The sequence below is a fragment of the Labeo rohita genome, chromosome 13 (genome assembly GCF_022985175.1).
Source record: "Labeo rohita strain BAU-BD-2019 chromosome 13, IGBB_LRoh.1.0, whole genome shotgun sequence".
NCBI lineage: Eukaryota > Metazoa > Chordata > Actinopteri > Cypriniformes > Cyprinidae > Labeo > Labeo rohita.
Window position 1 is genome coordinate 5510778 of NC_066881.1, and position 20151 is coordinate 5530928.

The 20151-nt window shown below is 34.4% G+C and overlaps 1 protein-coding gene across 1 annotated transcript in view; it reads right to left on the reverse strand.

Annotated features, from left to right (window-relative positions):
• The window catches only part of spred2b (sprouty related EVH1 domain containing 2b), a 47091-nt gene that overhangs the window by 14397 nt on the left and 12543 nt on the right, over positions 1–20151 (reverse strand). The window contains exons 2-4 of the mRNA XM_051125501.1: positions 3965–4142; positions 3559–3727; positions 22–86 (exon numbers count right to left, since the gene is read on the reverse strand). Of these exons, the coding sequence (XP_050981458.1) occupies positions 22–86; positions 3559–3727; positions 3965–4142 (412 nt within the window). The remainder of the gene's footprint in view (positions 1–21; positions 87–3558; positions 3728–3964; positions 4143–20151) is intronic.

A 20151-nucleotide genomic window follows, 5' to 3' on the forward strand; every position in this document is an offset into this window, starting at 1 on the left:
TTACAAAACAAAGGCTCTTACTGTGAACACATCATCATCCCCAAGTTCAGCCTCATTTTGGAGTGTTGAAGAGGAAGTTGTGGAACCTAAAATAAAGCACACAAACAGGAGACATGAGCTGACAGACCTTCACATATCCTGTCAGTTAATGGTGGTATTTGAGGTTGGAGAGAGAAAGAAACTGACAAGAAGACAGTGAAAGATTGATTGATGGATGAAGTGCAACTCTATCCAGATGTCCTAGAGTGCATCATTGGCATCACATTACTAACGTACGTCCTCTCTACCCTTCACATAGGTGCTTATAGTTCATTCAGCACATTTGAGACTATGAAATACGTATTTGTATTTGGTGTTTAAAAAAACGGCTGTTTGTTTATATATATATATATATATATATGAAGAGTTTTGTATTTTTTTTTTTCTTTTTTTTTGTATTTGTTTTGTATTTGTTTATTTTACCATAATTGTGGACTTACAAATCGTACTTGCCACGATTTATTTATTTTACAACCAAAAGTGTCTAATAATTAAGGTTGGAAATCTTCGAATTCTAGTGATTTCAATTTTGCTTATTGATTCAGATTCTTAGCAATACCCAGTTTAGATTCCAGTAAATATAGTATATTAAAAAAAAAAAATCTAACATCTAGATAGCAAATATACTTATGATGTGTCTTTCTGCAAAACGTTCTGTTACAGCCTACAGAACAACATTTACACAAGGAACTTACGTACACTCACTAATACAGATTTCAAACATTATTAAAGATAAGTAAACAGTCAATAAAATAAAATAAGAACAAATAAACACATTAGCAATAACAAATAAAACTAAATAAAAAAACTAAACAAATAAAAAATAAAAATTCAGGCAAAGAAAGTGAAATCAAATGTAATCAAATGTAAAATAACACTGCATAGTTTTCTTTTTTTTAAATATATATATTAGCTCTTATTAAAGTTACACAAGTTATTCAGTCAAGATCAGTGAGTGATTTTTTTTTTTCATTTGTTCTTTGATTAACATTAATGACAGTAGCAGTATTATTTGGCTGCTGTCACTTTAAGACCTAATGCACTGAGCTGATATCCTGTTACCTGTGCCTTTTTTCTCAACTGTTTACATTAACTTAAGACAAAAGTGTCTGTTTACAAGGATATTTAAAAAAAAAAAAAAAGTGTATTTGTACATTCAAGTGCAAAAAGACACAAAAGAAACTCAAAAGAAGTGTTTGCGCACTGTATGAGAAGTGGCTTTTTTCTGTGCATACGGTTTTTATGTGTGTGCAGTACAGAAAACTTTATATTCACATCTTCATGCAACTGAATGGTTTAAAATCTCATTAAAGTGCACACACACAAGTCGATATGCATGTCTTATCGAATCCACGGTTCTTGGAAATTTGGAATCGTTCTAAAATAAAATCGGTTCCCGATACTAATAATAACGCTGTAACGACAGTAAGTAGTTAGTCAGCAGGTCATGTGATCTCAAGGTGGCTGCCACCATCTTTTGTAAATGTAAAAGCCCTTTTACACCAAATGTGAAAAGCCTCAGGCTGAAGGAAATGTAAATTCAAATCTGTACAGTAGAGGGCGCAGCTCTAACAAACCTTTTAATAGGACGGAGGACAAAGATCAACACTCTTTAGCAAAAAAAAAAAATTATGTTTATCTAAAATTTATGTTTTTGTTTATAAAACATTTATGTTTATCTAAAATAATTTTTGCTCATTAGTATGGTTGAATTGGACCATTGAAGATCAGCAGTAAAGACACCAGATAATAAAATGGGATTAAATGCATAACACATACAGCTGAGGTCAAAAGTTTACATACACCTTGCAGAATCTGCAAAATGTTAATTATTTTAGGGGGATCATACTAAATGCATGTTATTTTTTATTTGGTACTGACCTGAATAAGATATTTCACACAGATAAGTCCACAAGAGAAAATAATAGTTGAATTTATAAAAATGACCCCGTTCAAAAGTTTACATACACTTGCTTCTTAATACTGTGTCGTTACCTGAATGATCCACAGCTGTGCTTTGTTTGTTTAGTGATAGTTGTTCATGAGTCCCTTGTTTGTTCTGAACAGTTAAACTGCCTGCTGTTCTCCAGAAAAATCTTTCAGGTCCCACAAATTCTTTAGTTTTTCAGCATTTTTTGTATTTGAACCCTTTCCAACAATGACTGTATGAATTTGAGATCCATCTTTTCACACTGAGGACAACTGAGGGACTCATATGCAACAATTACAGAAGGTTCAAACGTTCACTGATGCTCCAGAAGGAAAAACAATGCATTAAAAGCCGGGGGTGAAAACTTTTGAACAGAATGAAGACATGTACACATTTTTCTTATTTTGCCTAAATATCATATTTTTTCATTTAGTACGCCCTTCAGACGATACAGAAAATAGTTACATGTTTCCCAGAAGACAAAATAAGTTAAATTTACCCTTATCTTCAAATTCAAAAAAGTTTTCACCCCCCGGCTCTTAATGCATCATGTTTCCTTCTGAAGCATTAGTGAGCGTTTGAACCTTCTGTAATGGTTGCATATGAGTCCCTCAGTTGTCCTCAGTGTGAAAAGATGCATCTCAAAATCATACAGTCATTGCTGGAAAGTGTTCAAATATGCGAAAATACTAAAAAACCAAAGAATTAGTGGGACTTGACGGATTTTTCTGAAGAACAGCGGGCAGTTTAACTGTTCAGAACAAACAAGGGACTCATGAAACAAACAAACAAACAAAAAAAAAACACACAGCTGTGGATCATTCAGGTAACAACACAGTATTAAGAATCAAGTGTATGTAAACTTTTGAACGGGGTCATTTTTATAAATTCAATTATTATTTTCTCTTGTGGACTATATGTAAACATCTGTTATGTGAAATATCTTATTCAGGTCAGTACTACATAAAAAAGTACATGCATATTGTACGATCCTTCTTATTTTGGTCAAATTAACATTTTGCAGATTCTGCAAGGTGTATGTAAACTTTTGACCTCCACTGTATGTGTTATTTAACACAATTATTGCAGGTTTGCGTCATATTCTGAGCTTGCATTTCACTCTTTGAGGAATACTGAATCGAATACTGAATCTGTTTTTGTGCAAGATATGTAAATGCATGTTCACATTTAGTCTAGATCTACAGTAAGCATCATGTTTACACAGCGTACACAACGCCTCTGCACTTCCTTCTGATTTCTCTCAACCTTGAGACAGGACAGCTGTCAGTTAATAAATGGGAAAACAAAGCAACTGCCGTTACTTATTTGACTCTTGTAGTAACTCTTGTAAATTCAAAAGTAACACATTACTTTACTAGTTATTTAAAAAAGTAAACTGCTTAGTAACTTGCGCTACTTGTAATGTGTTACCCCCAACACTGGAAACTTGTTACTTAACGTTTTCGTCAAAATGTTTGTGGAGTGAAAAGAGATGCATCTATGTAAAAAATATGTAGTGCACCTTTAAGCCTGGATGATGTGTTTTGTCTAAACCCAAAGTAGTGTTTTTCTGCTTTCAGTGTTCTCACCCTCCGTTATGTCCTCCAAGGCTTTCCGCACACCTCTGTCAAAGGCACGGGCATCGGCGGGGCTCTGGAACGTCAGGCCACATTTTTTGTTGTCGACCTTCCAGTGGTGAAATGTGGGCGTGGCCTTGGTGTAGATCAGATCCTTCCTCACGAAGCACTCCAAAATCACCTGCCAGCCAAAACAAGCGAGACATATCAGACACGGAGCCCACAGCCTGCCTGCTGCTGCTGCTCTGCTCTGCGAGAGGTCACTGCCTGAGAAAAGTCTTGCAAATCACATAACAAATGGATTCGTAACCAGATTTGTCTTGGAAAAGAACCCAGCATGCAAAACTCCCCGGGTTGTAAATCAGCTTGATTTCCTAAAAGCCCCTGGGGAGGAAGATTATGAATATTCGTGCCACACCTGCTTGTCTTTGAGGCGCTCGCCGTGGATGAGGAAGTCGCTGCGGCCGGTCAGCTCAGCAGGCATCACCTTACAGACGCCCACCCTGCTGAGGCCCCCACCTTCCTGTGCCAGCCATCCCCCACTCGAGTCATCTCGGGTCATGACCACCGCTTTGACGCGCACAATGTAACTGTCACTGAGAGAAACAGAGAGAGAGAGAAAGAGAAAATTTAATTATGAAAGACACATGAGTGGGACAGAATTCAAATTTGGGCTGGGCAACGTATCTAACAGTTGCATGTGCAACAATTTTGCTGGTGATAAAAAACAAATACATTCAAATCACAACCATTTTAATGCTATTTATTACCATGAAGTTTTTAAAAGACTACTTTTAAAGGGACAGCTCACCCAAAAATTTAAATTCTGTCCTCATTTACTCACCCTCAAATTGTTCTACACATAAATCGCTTTAAGATGTCGAACACACAAAAAAGATATTTTGAAGAATGTTGGTAACCAAACAGTTGGCGGTAGCCATTGACTTCCATAGTTTGGAAAAAAAAATATGGCTACCAGCAACTGTTTAGTTAACAACATTCTTCAAAATATCTTTTTTTGTGCTCAACAAATGAAAGAAACTCATACAGGTTGAGGTCAGAGACTCTTACAGAGTGAGTAAATAATAACAGAATTTTTATTTTTTGGTGAACTACAAATAATATTGTCTCTGATTTAAATTTAAATAGAATACACAGTAAAAATAAATAAATTTAAGTAGCGTACACTAGTAAAAAAAGTAATATATTTAAAATATATTTATTTTATACTAAGTATAGTTTAAATCTGTTAACATATTTACAGACATATCGCTTAAGATTTGCTGATATCAAAATTATAATTAAATTTTATTTAAAGTACTACTTGCGCACAATGCACATTTCTTAATATTATGCTTAAAATGTGTTTTAATGTCACTATTTATGAGAATTGTATGATGTTTTAATAATACTGGTCTTTAAATGCAAAATATTTTAAAGTGTACACTGTAAAAAATAAAAAACAATTTGTTGAGTCAGCTTAAAATAATTTGTTACCCTGCTGCCTTAAAATTTTAAGTTCAGTCAACTCAAATAAGTTTAGTCAACTTGAAATGTTAACTTAGATATTTGTGTTTGCTAAACTTAAGAGATGGGTAAGTAACCCAGCTGGCTTAAAATTTTAAGTTGATTCAACTCAAATAAATAATTTAACATTTCAAGTTGAATAAAATTTTTTTGAGTTGACTAAACTTAACATTTTAAGGCAGCCAGGTTACAAATTATTTTAAGTTGACTCAACAAATTGTTTTTTACAGTGTACATGAAGCATACTTGCAATAGTTCCACTTTAGCACAATCAAATATACTTAAGTATATCTTTAATTGGACTTAAACACTACGTCCTCACAATTAAAGTGCATTAAGTACAAATTTAGTTGTTCCCATTTAGCAGACTTTAAACATACCAGTTTAGTATACTAAAAGTACAATTGCAAGGTATTTAAGTACATGAACAGTAAATGTATTCGTAGTATATTTTGCATAAAATAAATGCATTTTAAACTTTAAAAATGTGTGTTTTTAAATTTGTAATGTATTTTTTAACTTCAATTTTTGGGCATATTTAGTATATTTATTTTCACTAAGGTAAATCAGTTCGAACTTTGTTTCAATAAATATATTGATTCAAAACTCAAAAATACAATGATTGCTATCAAATATTGACCAAAATATTGTCTTTATGAACTGTTCTGCTGGATTGAATATGATTTTTCCTTAAAGTGAAAAAAAAAACATGCCTTTAACTAGGTTTTGACTGTATTTTACCTCTTATTGTGAAATGTATATTTTACAATGTAATTTATGTGATACAAAGCTGATTTTTTAGCATCATTACGCCAGTCTTCACTGTCACATGATGCTTTAGAAATTTGGTGACAGATCGAAAGAACAGCATTTGCTTAAAACAGAAATCTTTTGTACCATTGTGAATGTTTTACTTTCACTTTTGATCAATTTAATGCATCCTTGCTGCGTTAATTTCTAACAAAAAAAAAAAAAAAAAAAAAAAAATTTTCCAGTTATCATTGAAATGCATGTTATTTCAATGAATAAAATATCACGTTTTATCCACACTGGGCAGCTGTACTCTAAATCCAGCTGTGTATTTTCCATTCATCTGCGGCTTTACACAGTGATGTCAGACATAGCAATGGGGAAATCAAGCATCAACACCTCAGCCCAAACAAGACGGCCTGTCAGTAAGAAACTCACAACATTCGCAGCGTTACACATGGCCAGAGGACAAGAAAGCCAAATTAAAATCAGTTTTAAAAAAGTCTTCCCTAGAGGCATCTGCACTCAGACTAGTCCAGGGCTCGAGCCAGGTTTACTTTCAAACTAACTCAACCGTTCTTCCTCTGTACCGCTGCGAAAGCCAGCAGTCAGCCTTATATGGTAACCTGAGCTGGCGTGTTCAATAATTAACCAGAGAAGGAGCGGACGGGTGAGGAGGTGAGGGCACGTCTCAAGACCAGAGAGCAACGCAATCAATAGACTGAGCCAGAGGAAGGAAAAGGCCTCGTGTACGTGTGAACGCTCACACTCTACATTAAGCCCTCAAACTTCTGACTCATAAATAACCAGAAAAGTCACTTTTTAAGATCTCAAATGCTTCCTATGAAACAGCAGTGAGATGCAGAGTAAATGAAGACGTCTTAAGAAAAAACACTTCTCTAGAATTTCAGAAGAGATCTCAACAATGTCTCAAAATGTGCTCAGACAGATGGTATAAGGAGGAGGAAATGACTAAGAGAAACCACATCACTCAATATAGTAAAGGAAGTCCCACCTATTAGTTAAAAGAGCTAATCAGTAAATGAATTATCCTGCACGTATGTTAGTTGGAAGCAACAATATTCCACTTTTATCAGATAATATTGGTGATTTGCCTCGTTTTGGAAAGAAAAAAAACAGACTTAGCCAATAATTTAGGAGAGTTTCCCATTCAAATAGAAGCTTTAGACAGAAAACTGTGTGGCCATGATGGCCGCCAAACTGACTTTCCTTGAAGAAAATCTGTCTCAGATTTGCCAAGTCTGCAATAAAAAGTCAGAGAATGCAGTATAAAATCAAACATTTCTTATTCAGTTCTTCACAGACTAAATGATAAGGGATGTGCCCGAATCTAAATACCATGTTCGCAAATGAAAAATGACGTGTACAACGTAACCCCTAAAGAGAATAAATACGAGATGGGTGGAGAGATTCTCTCTCAACTATATCGTTGGGTAATTATATTGTATAAAAATTGCGGGTATCAGGGTGCCGCTATTGATATGCAGGGTGCTGAAATTGCTTTTGAACGCACGCTCGCTTTCACACTCGATTTGTGATCACACATACTCTGTGTAAACTATGAAGCAGCAGTGCTAACCACACAGTTTACAAGATTAGATGTTTGCCAGTGGTGCTCAGGATCTGCAAATCATTCGTCATCGTCCTATCAGTCATCTCTCCTTACGGTTTATGTGGTAAGTGAAATTTTATGTACTGTATTGTAACAGGCTACCGCTAGCAAGTGGCTAACCATGTCCCTTTAGTGGCTCTGAACGCGTCATTCGTCTTCCATACCTTTCCGAATACAGATTCACCACTCGGACACATCCCTAATCTGCGCTATGCTGCCACATCCATTTTATTATAACTCTAACTGTACCAAAAAGAGCTTTATTCAATTGTATTACATATTTTAAACAAAAAATAAGACTTTATACTTTCAGTTGTCTTTTTTATCTACTTACCAGAGACATATTTTTGTATACTTGGTTTTAGTTGGCTTATTTAAGGCAGTGCTTCAGGATATGTTGTACATGATATCTGATAAACTTACATGTTCAAGTTTCTAATAACAAGTAAGTTTAGAGTAACTAGTTCACGGGTGGAACTGTGGTTATACAAACGGTAATCAATACGGAAAAAAAAAAAAAGCACATGGTTACTACACTTTTAAACCCAAAGAAAAGTTACAACCTTCCCTTACCAAAATTAACCATGGATTTACTACAAACTAAACAAAACAAACAAACAAAAAAAACATGGTTACTTTAGTTAAACCATGGTGACCACAAATTAACCATGGTTTTGCTACACTAACCATAGCACAGCCATGATATTTGTAGTAAAACTGTGGTTATACAAAATGGTTACTACACTTTTACTATAATGAAGGGTGTTAATTTTTGTAAGGGTTTAAACTAGTAGTTTACTGAGACTATACTACATTTTGCTGATTTTACTGACAATTCTTCCACGGTGTAAGTAAACAATAACTATGACTGTTTAGTTCATCCAAAGAAAACATACAACCTTCCCTTACGAAACTCAACCATGGTTTTTCAACCAAAAAACATGGTTACATTAGTTAAACCATGGTAATCACAAATTAACCATGGTTTTGCTACACTAACCGTAGTTTAAACATGGTATTTGTAGAAAAACTGTGGTTATACAAATGGTATGCAACTTTCCCTTACCAAAATTAACCATGGATTTACTACAAATAAAAAAAAAAAAAAAAAAAAAAAAAGGTTACTTTACTTAAACCATGGTAACCACAAATTAACCATAGTTTTGCTACACTAAACATAGCATAGCTGTGATACTTGTAGTAAAACTGTGGTTATACAAATGGTAATCAATACGACAAAAAAAAAACATGGTTACAACACTTTTATTATAATGAAACAATGCTTAATTTCTGTAAGGCTTTAAACTAGTAGTTTACTGAGAGTACACTACATACTTCATACGTACATACATAAGTAAACAATAACTATGACTGTTTAGTTCACCCAAAGAAAAAATACAACGGTCCCTTATGAAAATTAACCATGATTACTTTAGTTAAGCCATGGCAACCACAAATTAATCAGGGTTTTGCTACACTAACCATAGTTTAACCATGGTATTTGTAGTAAAACTGTGGTTATACAAATGGTAATCAATACACCAAAAAATATGGTTATTACACGTTTACTATAATAAAATCATGGTTAATTTTCGCAAGGGTTTAAGCTAGTAGTTTACTGAGAGTAAACATAATTTAGTTGATTTTACTTACAATTCTTCCCTGGTGTAAGTAAACAATAAGTATGTTTGTTTAGCTCACCCAAAGAAAATGTGCAAACCTCCCCTTATGAAACTTTTACAACCAAAAACATGGTTACTTTAGTTAAACCATGGTAACCACAAATTAACCGTGGTTTTGCTACACTAACCATAGTTTAACCATGCTATTTGTAGTAAAACTGTGGCTATACAAGTGATAATCAATATGCCAAAAAACATGGTTACTACACTTTTACTGTGGTTACCATGGTTAATTTTCGTAAGGATTTAAACTAGTAGTTCAATGAAAGTATACTTCAAAGTGTAGTTTCATAAACTGAAAAATAGGCTAAAAGTACATAGTTAGTAAACTGACAGGACACAGATCACTTGCAATATTGTTCACAGTATTAGTTAGAAAACTTGTGCAAACTAGTTGTGTACTCAAAGTTTACTAGTGTTACGCTTAATGTCCACTTAAACATTAAGTTATTGAAATAGTACACTTAAATGTATACTACTACATTGATTATAGTATACTTAAAGTAAAGTATTTTAGTTTAGCTCATTTATTTTAAATCATTTGTTTTTATTTTTATGACTGAGCCTAAGACAAAGCTCATGCTTAAATGAAATCCTGAAACTAGAGCAGCCTTTAAGCAATAAAACGTTCCTCTGGGATGCGATGTTGCTTTGAAAACATCTACAACGATCCAAGTAGATTCTGTCTCATGAAAGAGAATACGACATGATCTACAAAACACAGAGCCATGGCATAGACCGCAGCAGCCATACGAGCGGGTATTACCATCATCCATTTGTAATTATTATACACAGTGACTGGCCCAGGGCCTGCGTAGATGTGGCTCCTCTAGTGGAAAGAAATCGAGAAATGCTGTCTGTGGGATTAGAATTAATGAGGGAGGAAGTCCTGTGGGAGCAGCACCGTCTAATGTACTTACACTAAGAGAGTCAGGCCAGGGGATTGTCTCTATGCCAGAGTCATTCAATATCAGCGGCTAATTAAAATCAAATCAAATGTAACTCCTAATAAAACTAGGTGTTTTTCATAATTGAACGAGCCGAGGGCTGCTGATTCCTCTCTAAGCTGCAGCTGTTGGTGCGATTCACACCACACGTCCTTCATGTCCCGTCGGGTGTCTGGGGTACTGGGGTACAAACGGTGTCAAACTATACCTGAACAGACACATGGAAATTTTGTCTAATCAAAGCACACACGGTGCGGGTATGATATAGATTTGTAATATTTCAAGAACATGTCAAGGTCAAATTTAACCTCAAACCTAGTGTTATTTTAGCATTATTTATATACCAGTATTGCATTTATTAAAATGTTAAAGTATCTTTTATTTTTTAAATTTTACTTTTATTTAAAAAAAAAAAAAAACGTATTTAATTTAGTTACCAGTTAAATTTTTTTGTTTTGATTTTTCATCTAATATTCATATTTTATTTTATTTTCATTTTTTTCTGTTTTAGTAACAGTAGTAACACTAATATATCATATATCAAAATAAGATTTGTTTTAATGACAATTAAACATATATATATATATATATATATATATATATATATATAGACACAGTGGTCCTAAAAATAACAGTTTTGTTATATGCAAGACATAATTTTAATACAATCTTGTGGGTGAAATTAGATAAATAAAAAAATTAAAAAATAACAATTAAATATACTAAATAATGATATTATTTAGCGCAGTATTTAATAATATTATGCAATAAATAATTAAAACCAACAAATATTTAAAACCAGAAAGTAAAAACAAAACAAAAAACCAACAAATAATTAAAACCAGGGAAAAAAAGGTTTATTAATCATTTACATACTTGTCGGTTTCGGACGAAACAAAGGAAAACTAACGTGTCAAAATGTCTGTTACTCGACTGGTGCATATATATATTGATTAAAGGCATTGCTAATATTACCGATAAGCTCTCTCACGACAGATCTAAAAGAGGACGCATGATAAAACCTGGATGTTAAACGCAGAAAGGCGAGTGAAAATGTCACTGAAGTATGTGTGAGTGTTTATGTCTGTGTGTGTGAGAGAGTGAGTCATTCTATCCATCTGTGATGTGGAAATTTACAAAAAACAGTCCTTTTCCCTCATTTTTCCCTTGTACAGTTTAAAAGATCGCACCCTTTTACACTCCAGTGAGTGCAGGTGGGCACGGCAGGGTAAATGGGTGACATATATATTTGAAAATGTAAGTGCAAACAGGACTGATTGTCAGTCTGAACATGTCCTTGCATTTTATGCAAAAAGAGACTGATATTTTCTCTTTCATTTCTAACACCCTCTTATTATAGTCAGTGAATGTAACGTGGAAACGTATGATTAAAATTAGAGACGGCTGTTTCCTTCCTGTGTGATGTCATTGTTGCTTCCTGTTGTTTATCTCCTTTGTCCTTCCAAGGACACTAGACATTTATAACAGGAAACTCGCTTTTTTTACTCACGTCTTTGGCATTTTTAGTCATCAGCATATTTTTTTTTATTCTTTCTGAATACAGACAGAGATGTCAAAATCGCACTACAGTATACAGAACAAAATCTCAGAAAAACAAAACATTTCTGCTGTTTGAACAATGGATTTTCATGACATTTCCAGTCATTCAGGATCACTGTATAAGGATTTTTACAAATATTTTTCTAGAGGGAGATTTCCTTATAAGAAACGTTCAGTTTTTTCCTCACGCAAAGTTTTTGTATGGCTTCAGAAGTGTTTTAGGTCTTTCTTGGAGCTTGACACACAGTCACTATGACTGTTGTTCAATAGAAAAGTTTTGCATGAAAATTCAAAACTTTGGAAAAAAGAACAGTTTTTAAAAAACAAAAACAAAAAAAACACTAGTGGCAGTAAAACACCTACGAGTTTTATTCCTTTTCATGCATATTATTATAAAATATGCAGATTATCAAACACCAAACACTTTTACCATAGTGAATGATATTGTGAATATCATTAGTGAATTAATACATTTAGTGAATTAATACATTTTGACATTTGCATGACATAAGCAGGTCCATATACATAGCTTTTCTGATGTAAACTTGCTCTGTAGCTCACCTTGGAACAGCACTGCTATAGAACTGTGAAATAGTTCAAAAACGCATAGAAGCAAGCTAAAATTAGGGGTCATCCGATTATCGTAACTGGCACCGATATTAAGCATTTTTGTGGTTATCGGTATTGTCATTTTTTTTAAAACCAATTTGCAGATAAAACAATTTAAAAACATTTAAAGAAAGTTTTTGTCAAAACCCTTGTTATTCTTGATATATTGGTTCAAAATATTGGTTATCGGTTTATTTGATCTGCAATAATCGGTATTGGCATCGGCCCTGAAAAACACATATGTGACCCTGGACCACAAAACCAGTCTTTTTTTTTTTTTAAATCGAGATTTATGCATCATCTGAAAGTAAACAAGCTTTCCACTGATGTACTTTAAAATCTGGAATCTGAGGGTGCAAAAAAATCTAAATATTGAGAAAATCGCCTTTAAAGTTGTCCAAATAAAATTCTTAGCAATGCATATTACTTATCAAAATCAAGTTTTGATATATTTATCAAAATAGATATATTTATCAAATTATATAAATACACATATCTTCATGAAAGATGGTCTTTACTTAATATCCTAAAGATTTTTGGCATAAAAAACTATAATTTTGATCCATACAATGTATTGTTGGCTATTGCAACAAATATACCTGTGAGACGTATGACTGGTTTTGTGGTCCAGGGTCACATACCGGGCAACCCCTAGCTGAAATGGCATAGTTGCTTGTTTTTATCTCATACAGTATTTTCTTTTGTTAACACTATCAGTTAGATTTGGAGTAGGGTTAATATTTTCAAATGCATTAACCTTTTAGCGCCACTGTTTCTAAACTGGCACTGTACATACAACAATGTAATAAAATGCTGAGAGATTCATGCTCATCTGTTGCACATTAAACTGAACGCGCTTTTAGCACAACTCGCTAGACATTTTACTTTGAAAGTGTCGGAAAACATGCAAGAAGCATCATAACATCAATTTGCAAAAATGCCACCACAGGCACTCTTTTCCAAAGAACTTGGGTTGGGCTTGGAACAACATGAGGGTGAGTAAATGATGACAGTATTTTATTTTCACTTTGAGTGAATTATGCAGTCAAAAAGTTTTTTGTCCACACAACTACTTCCAAAGAGCAAATCGTCGATAATTTGCCAATAAAATAATTTAAAAGCATTTAAAGAAAGTTTTTGTCAGAGCCCTTGTTATTCTTAATTTTCACTTTCATTTACATTTTTATACCAGACATATATTAGTTCAAAATATCGGTTATCGCTTTACTTGATCTGCAATAATCAGTATCGGCATCTGCCTTGAAAACACATACTGGTTGACTCCTAGCTAAAATGACATAGTTGCTTGTTTTTATCTCATATTTGCTTTTGTTAACACTATCGGTTAGATTTGGAGTAGGGTTAAGTGTAGCTACATTATTTTCAAATGCAACAAAGCATTAACCTTTTAACGCCATAAACTGGACATTTCATTTCCAAACTGGCACTATACATATAAGAATATAATAAAATGCTGAAAGTTTCATGCTCATCTGCTTCACATTAAACTGAACGCGCTTTTAGCACAACAATTTCACTTTGAAAGTGTTGCAAAACATGCAAGAAGCATCATAACATAATTTTGCAGAAATGCCACCCCAGGCACTCTTTTCCAAAGAGCCTGGGTTGGGTTTGAAACAACATGAGGGTGAGTAAATGATAACAGTATTTTATTTTCATTTTCAGTGAATTATGTAATCAGACAGGTTTTTATCCACACAACTACTTCCGAAGAGCAAATAGTCAAAGAAAAAAAAAAAACTAGAATGAAGATTCCCTGACATTTCCATGACCAGGGAAACCCAAAAAATATCCCACATGATTCACACACATCCACAATTTTCACTCCATTCATGTTACGCAGTTGCTTTTACCAGCGATAGTTAGCTGGTCATCTTTTCCAAGTAAATAACTGAGAATATTTAGCATGTCTCTTTAGCATGCTGGGACATCTACCATCTGGCTTTCTCGGGGGAAAAAATAGGGTCATAGAATTACAGGCATTTAACAGACACAATGTGAAGCGTGCGCGTACACACATATACAAACACACACACACAACAGAATGTACGAAGGCGGCGAAAGCCACGACTCCCTCTGCTTGCTGCCATCCCAGGCTGGAAGGTGTCTCAGTGCGGCCTCTCTCCCATCTGTGCGGCAGTGGGCGTCAGGCCAGCGTCACACCCCGCCGCAAGCAGCCAAGAACCGACTCGCTGAGCGCCACACAGGTGATACTCCATAAACCTGAACACAACCATCTTCCTTGTTGCATCTCCATTCAACTGCGTCACAGGTGTTCATTCAATTGTTATGGCCTTTTAGAAGGAATCATAATGGAAATACAAAAGAAAGGAACAACCCCCATCTACTTTCACTGTGCACTCTACCATGGAAACAAGTGTCTGACTTGTATTTACTAATAACAATAAAGACTGTTCTTTGGGAGTCCAAATGTGTGTGAGGGTAGCATGGCTAAATAAAGGTACTGTTACATTCTGGTTCAGCAGAACTGATGCACATCATTTGCATTGCTAGACGCTATTAAGATTTTCAGCCAATAATTTTTTTACACCTGGTGAACATTGTACAATTTTTTTGCTGTCCCAGATGAAAGATGACCATTGTGAAACAATCGTGACGATTTTTGGTCGTGGCTCCTAAACAACGACTAGCCAATAAAAATTCATGTAATGATATATTGAACATTGATATGGTGCTAAAACGTAATGCCATGAAGGCGAAGAAAGATAAGTTTAATATCGGTATGTGGAATTCCAATAAGTAATTTAATGTCCTCCACTGCCTTTTTTTAAGTACACATAAAAACCACAATTTCCAAAAAATAATTAATCTTGCTCTACTTGTTTTACACTTATGCATGCTAATAATGCTTTATTCTTCTATAATTTGCATCATAGCCTACACCGGGTAACTGGCCTAAGCTGGGTGATTGGGTTGTTTTGACCTAGCGGTTGGGTTAAATTTTTGAAAATCTTGGGTTACGTTTTATTTAACTAAACTATTGTTTAAAAATGACTGTAACAATAAACCCAAAATAGGTTGAAAATTAAAAATCAGACACACAATTACTAAAGGGCATCAGCAATAATCGAAAGGTGGACATTTATTAATAAGCAATTTAAAAATATACAATGCCCTCCAGAAGTTTGGACACACCCCTGGCAAAGTGTGCTTTTGGACAACATCAGTATAAATCCTTATCATTTTTTGGTGCAAATACATTAAAGTAACTTGACATTATCACTGAAGACCAGCAATAATAATTTTCATTTTGATTACATAATAATGGCAATATATACATGTCAAAGTCAGACATGCCCCTTTGCCAGCTGTGATGCCTGGGTACTGGTTTAAACTTGGCCCAGGTTTTTTAAAGATTTTTGGGTCAGCACACCTTAATAGCTTCAACAATTGATTGCCAATTAAGTTTAGAATACAATGAATTTAGGTCCAAATTATGCAGAGCTGTAATAGCTGCTAATGGTGGATATTTTGATGAATTGAAAATTTAAGTTTTTTTCTATGTATAAACTGTTTATGTAATAAAATATGTTTTCGTAGTTTGTGTTGTCCCTTATCAGTGCAAAATTATCACAAATTAAAAGGATTTATGCCCATATTGTCCAACACCCTACTTTTCTAGGGCGTTTCCACACTTTTGGAGGGCAGTGTATATTATTTATTTATTATTTATTCAGTTTGTTAATAAATGTTCATTTATTGAACATATTAATTAAAGTTAATTTCCAACCTATTTTGGGTTCATTTTAAACAAACAAACAAAAAAATAGTGATTTTAAGCAATAGTTGAATTAAATAAATGTAAACATTTAACCCAACCACCGGGTCAAAACAACTCAGTCACTGAGTTGGTTCATGTTTCACCCAGCGCTGGGTTGTTTTTACCCAGCATTTTTTTCGAATGTACGATTCAATAGATGTCATCGTCATGTATTCTGTAAGCATGTCATACCCAAGTTTTTTAGATCCATGTTGCACAGTGTGATTTGTAATGATCTTATAAGAAATTGCACTTGTCTGTAGAAGAGTTTTATAATTAACATGTTGTTCCAAGCCCATAAGACTTTTATTCATCTTCGAAAAACAAATGAGGGCATTTTTAATTAAACCTGAGAGATTCCACTGAAAGTCCATGCAACCAAAATTTGTATTGATCAATGTTTATATTTGAACAAAAACCTACATGAAATGTCAAGTTCACTCATGAAACACTAGATGGCTCAGGCTGATGGGTCAAGCTGACTGGTTCATGTTGCATACGCAGCACATGAGCTTGCTGCTTTACATTTGATTGGCTAACACTAGTTAGCATTCACTAGAACATTTTGCAGCAAGTTACTCTGAAACCCTCCACTTCCCCATCTCCACCTGTATAGATCTGCTACAGGTTACTATATAGACTATTTGTGCAGCAGCAATAATCTACAACAACAGCAAAAACCAACAGCAGCAGCAATTCAGCAGCCGTCTAGCAGATCTATTTCGTCAAGACCAAATACATTATTAACACCATCATATCCATTACCATGCTAAAATCTTCAGAGTTGTCATCATAGAAATGTGTTTATCACATAAAGAAATCATGTCTCTTCAGACAAATTGGATCAATCTGCTTGATTCTGATGGATAACAATGTTTTTATGAACTTTAAACAGCATCAAAGTAGGTTTCATTAAAAGGATCTTCATGATTCCTACCGTAAATATAAAAAAACTTAATTGTGAATCAGTAATACGCATTGCTACCAACTTTAAAGGCGATTTTCTCAATATTTAGATTTTTTTTTGCATCCTCAGATTCCAGAATTTCAAATAGATCCATCTTGGCCAGATATTGTACTATGAAAATCAATGGAGTGCTTATTTATTCAGCTTTGAGATTATATATAAATCTCAGTTTTGAAAAATGTAGCATAATGACTGGTTTTGTGGTCCAAGGTCACATTTTAAGTGAACTAACCATTTAAATTTCACTCTGTTTCTTAAATAAAACTATTTTGACTTCTTAAAACTTGGATTATAGTCAAGATGGACCACTTTCATGGTATTTGACAGTGACTGGGCACTGTATGCTTTCAATGTCTTTCAGCTATCCTCCAAAGAAAGAAATATATACAGCTTTAGAACAACATGAGGGTAATGACAATTTTAATTTTGGAGTGAACCAACACTTCCAATGAACGTTTAAGAAATTAAATTCTCTTACACTGTGTTTTTTTTTACTTCACAAAAAGATTTCAGAAGATTCCCCATGTTTTCCAAACAATAAACAGTTAGACTTTCCCCAAACTCACTTGTTTTGCGGTCAGTCCAGTCAGCCACTTATAAACAAAGTCTGAAGTAGTGCCACAGAAATTACACACTTCACTTTAAAATGGAAGTGAGAAATGGACAAACCAAAGAAGGCCTTGACACAAAACAACACAAAGTACATATATATTTCCAAACTAACCATATTAAAGTCATAGAGAACTACTGGGATTCCTTAGGTGCCTTCTGAGAGCCAGCAAAAACACCCACTCAGGGTTTTCCCAAAGATAATGGTCTACAAGTTCCAGTTTACAGAAGTAACAATGGCAAGAACCTTCTGCAGAATCACTGACTGGGTATTTTGGTGTACGTGCAGGTTGGCAGGCCATGGAGGAACTGGGGTGAATTCAGGAGAGAGTGACGGATAGACGAATGTCTCTCCATAGTTTAGTCTATTTGATTAGCATCAGGGGGCACCGGCCATCACAATAGGGCACAATGGTTTCCGCACAATGTGGAATTGTCCACGTTCTCAAGGCTTTAAATGATATGTCGCCACCTCTTCCCAGACTCTCAGTGAGATCAACAATGGATGACTCAGAGAATTATGACAGCATGGCTCCAAATTAATTCAGTCCGCAATCTTCTCCTGTGCGGCCAAATATAGGGTGGTCGTATCGTTATGAGAATTTCAACTTCCAACATTCAAATCTGCAAATATTAGGCTAATTATTATTGGTTTTTATTTAAAACATACAAGTCAAAGTGATGGAGGGTGCCATCCTTCCATAAAGCTCATATCTCTGAGAACGTTTATTACTCAGACCACTGTGGTTCTTACATCAATTTACCTATGAAGTACTTAAAACATGCAAAATAAATTTTAAAAAATTTGACAAAAGGGGATTAAAAAAAACACTTTATGCTACAATTACACAATTTGCATATGTTGATTTTGGCTATCACAAAGGACTGCTGGAATTTAACCATTAAGCTACTGCACATTTAAAGACTAAGGGTGTGTTCACACTTGTAGTTCGGTTCGTTTGGTTCATTTGGTCCAGACCAAAAAAGAAAATGATACATTTGGTCCTTGTTCCGCTTAGCGTTGACACTGGCATTTTTGACAGCGAACCTAAAGATACCGAACATAGAGGCATGGTGATACATTCACAACCTGATTGGTTGGGCTGAATGACGTATATTTCATAACAGAACTCACCATACATCCCAAACAAAAGAAAAATGTGTGTTCAACTTAAAGCGGCACTGCGGGTGTATGACATAAGAGTACCCATTCACTTTAAGTCGAATACACGCAACGCCGTCTGCTGGAATAAAATGCTCATTGTGTGCATATGATTTTATTTTCACGACCTGCGAACTCACAAAGAGCTCATAAAAGGCACTTCTCGTTGCTTCACGTTTGCCCTCTGCTCATTTTGTTTTGGATACACTGCTTGTTTCCCTCGTGAAATCATGTTGCATAGCGTCACGTCTTGTCATTACTTCCTGTTTTTGGTTAGTTTAGTAGTATTTGGTCTGTGTTGCATTCATATTTAATTCGAACCGCACCAGAGTTAATTTTAAAGTGGACCAAGACCTATCTTTTAAGCAGTCTCGACCCGCTTGTTTGGTGCGCACCAGGGTTTGGATGGCAGCGTTTACACTTACTGAAATTAGTTTGTTTTTAGTACTTGTAAAGCACATATTAATGCCTTATTCTGCATGACCATATTCTAGATCCCTTAACTCTACCCAAAACCTAAACATAACTACTACAACAACCTTACTTAATATCAATAAGCAGCAAATTAGGAGTTTATTGAGTGAAAAGCCTTAGTTAATAGACAATGTGTTCTCTAATCTAAAGTGTTACTAAATATGGTATTAAATTATTTTGTATTTATTATATTCAGTGGTATTAGTATATTAATAAAACTATTGAATGTTGTTTTCTCTTATCATATTGTTCCCATAAAAACAATGAGTCACTTAAAGGGATGGTTCACCAATTTATGGTAGGGCTCGGATACAGATACTTTTTATTGTTAGCAGTATTGGTAATTTTCAAAACCGATTTGCCAATAAAATAATTCTTACTTTGATGTTAATTTAATTTTTACACCAGATATATCATTTCAAAATATCAGTTATCGGTCTACTTAATCAGTAATAATCATTATCGGCCCTGAAAAAAACACATATCGGTTGACCCCAGTCCTTAGTGATTCATTAAAAGCATTTAACGTCATGGATGTTTTAATAATATAATTGCATATGTTTTAAATCATTGCATGATTATGTAAAACAAATCAGTAATTCGAACTATCCAAAAAAAACAGTTTGCAGAAATGAATCAGACTTCCTCATCTGCCTGAGGCTCTGGATTACAGGTAATAATGTTATAAATAATGTTCAGTTTCTTGCACAGGCTGATCGTTTCGCTTCATAAGATCTCAGGATACCATCAGGAGCTAGGAGTATTAATTTTGTGTTCTTTGATAGGCAGCCGCTGACTTGCATTTTATGAATCATCAAGGATCACAGTTTCAGCTAAAAATCATCTTTACTGTTCTACTCCAGAAAAAAAGTTACCTACATCT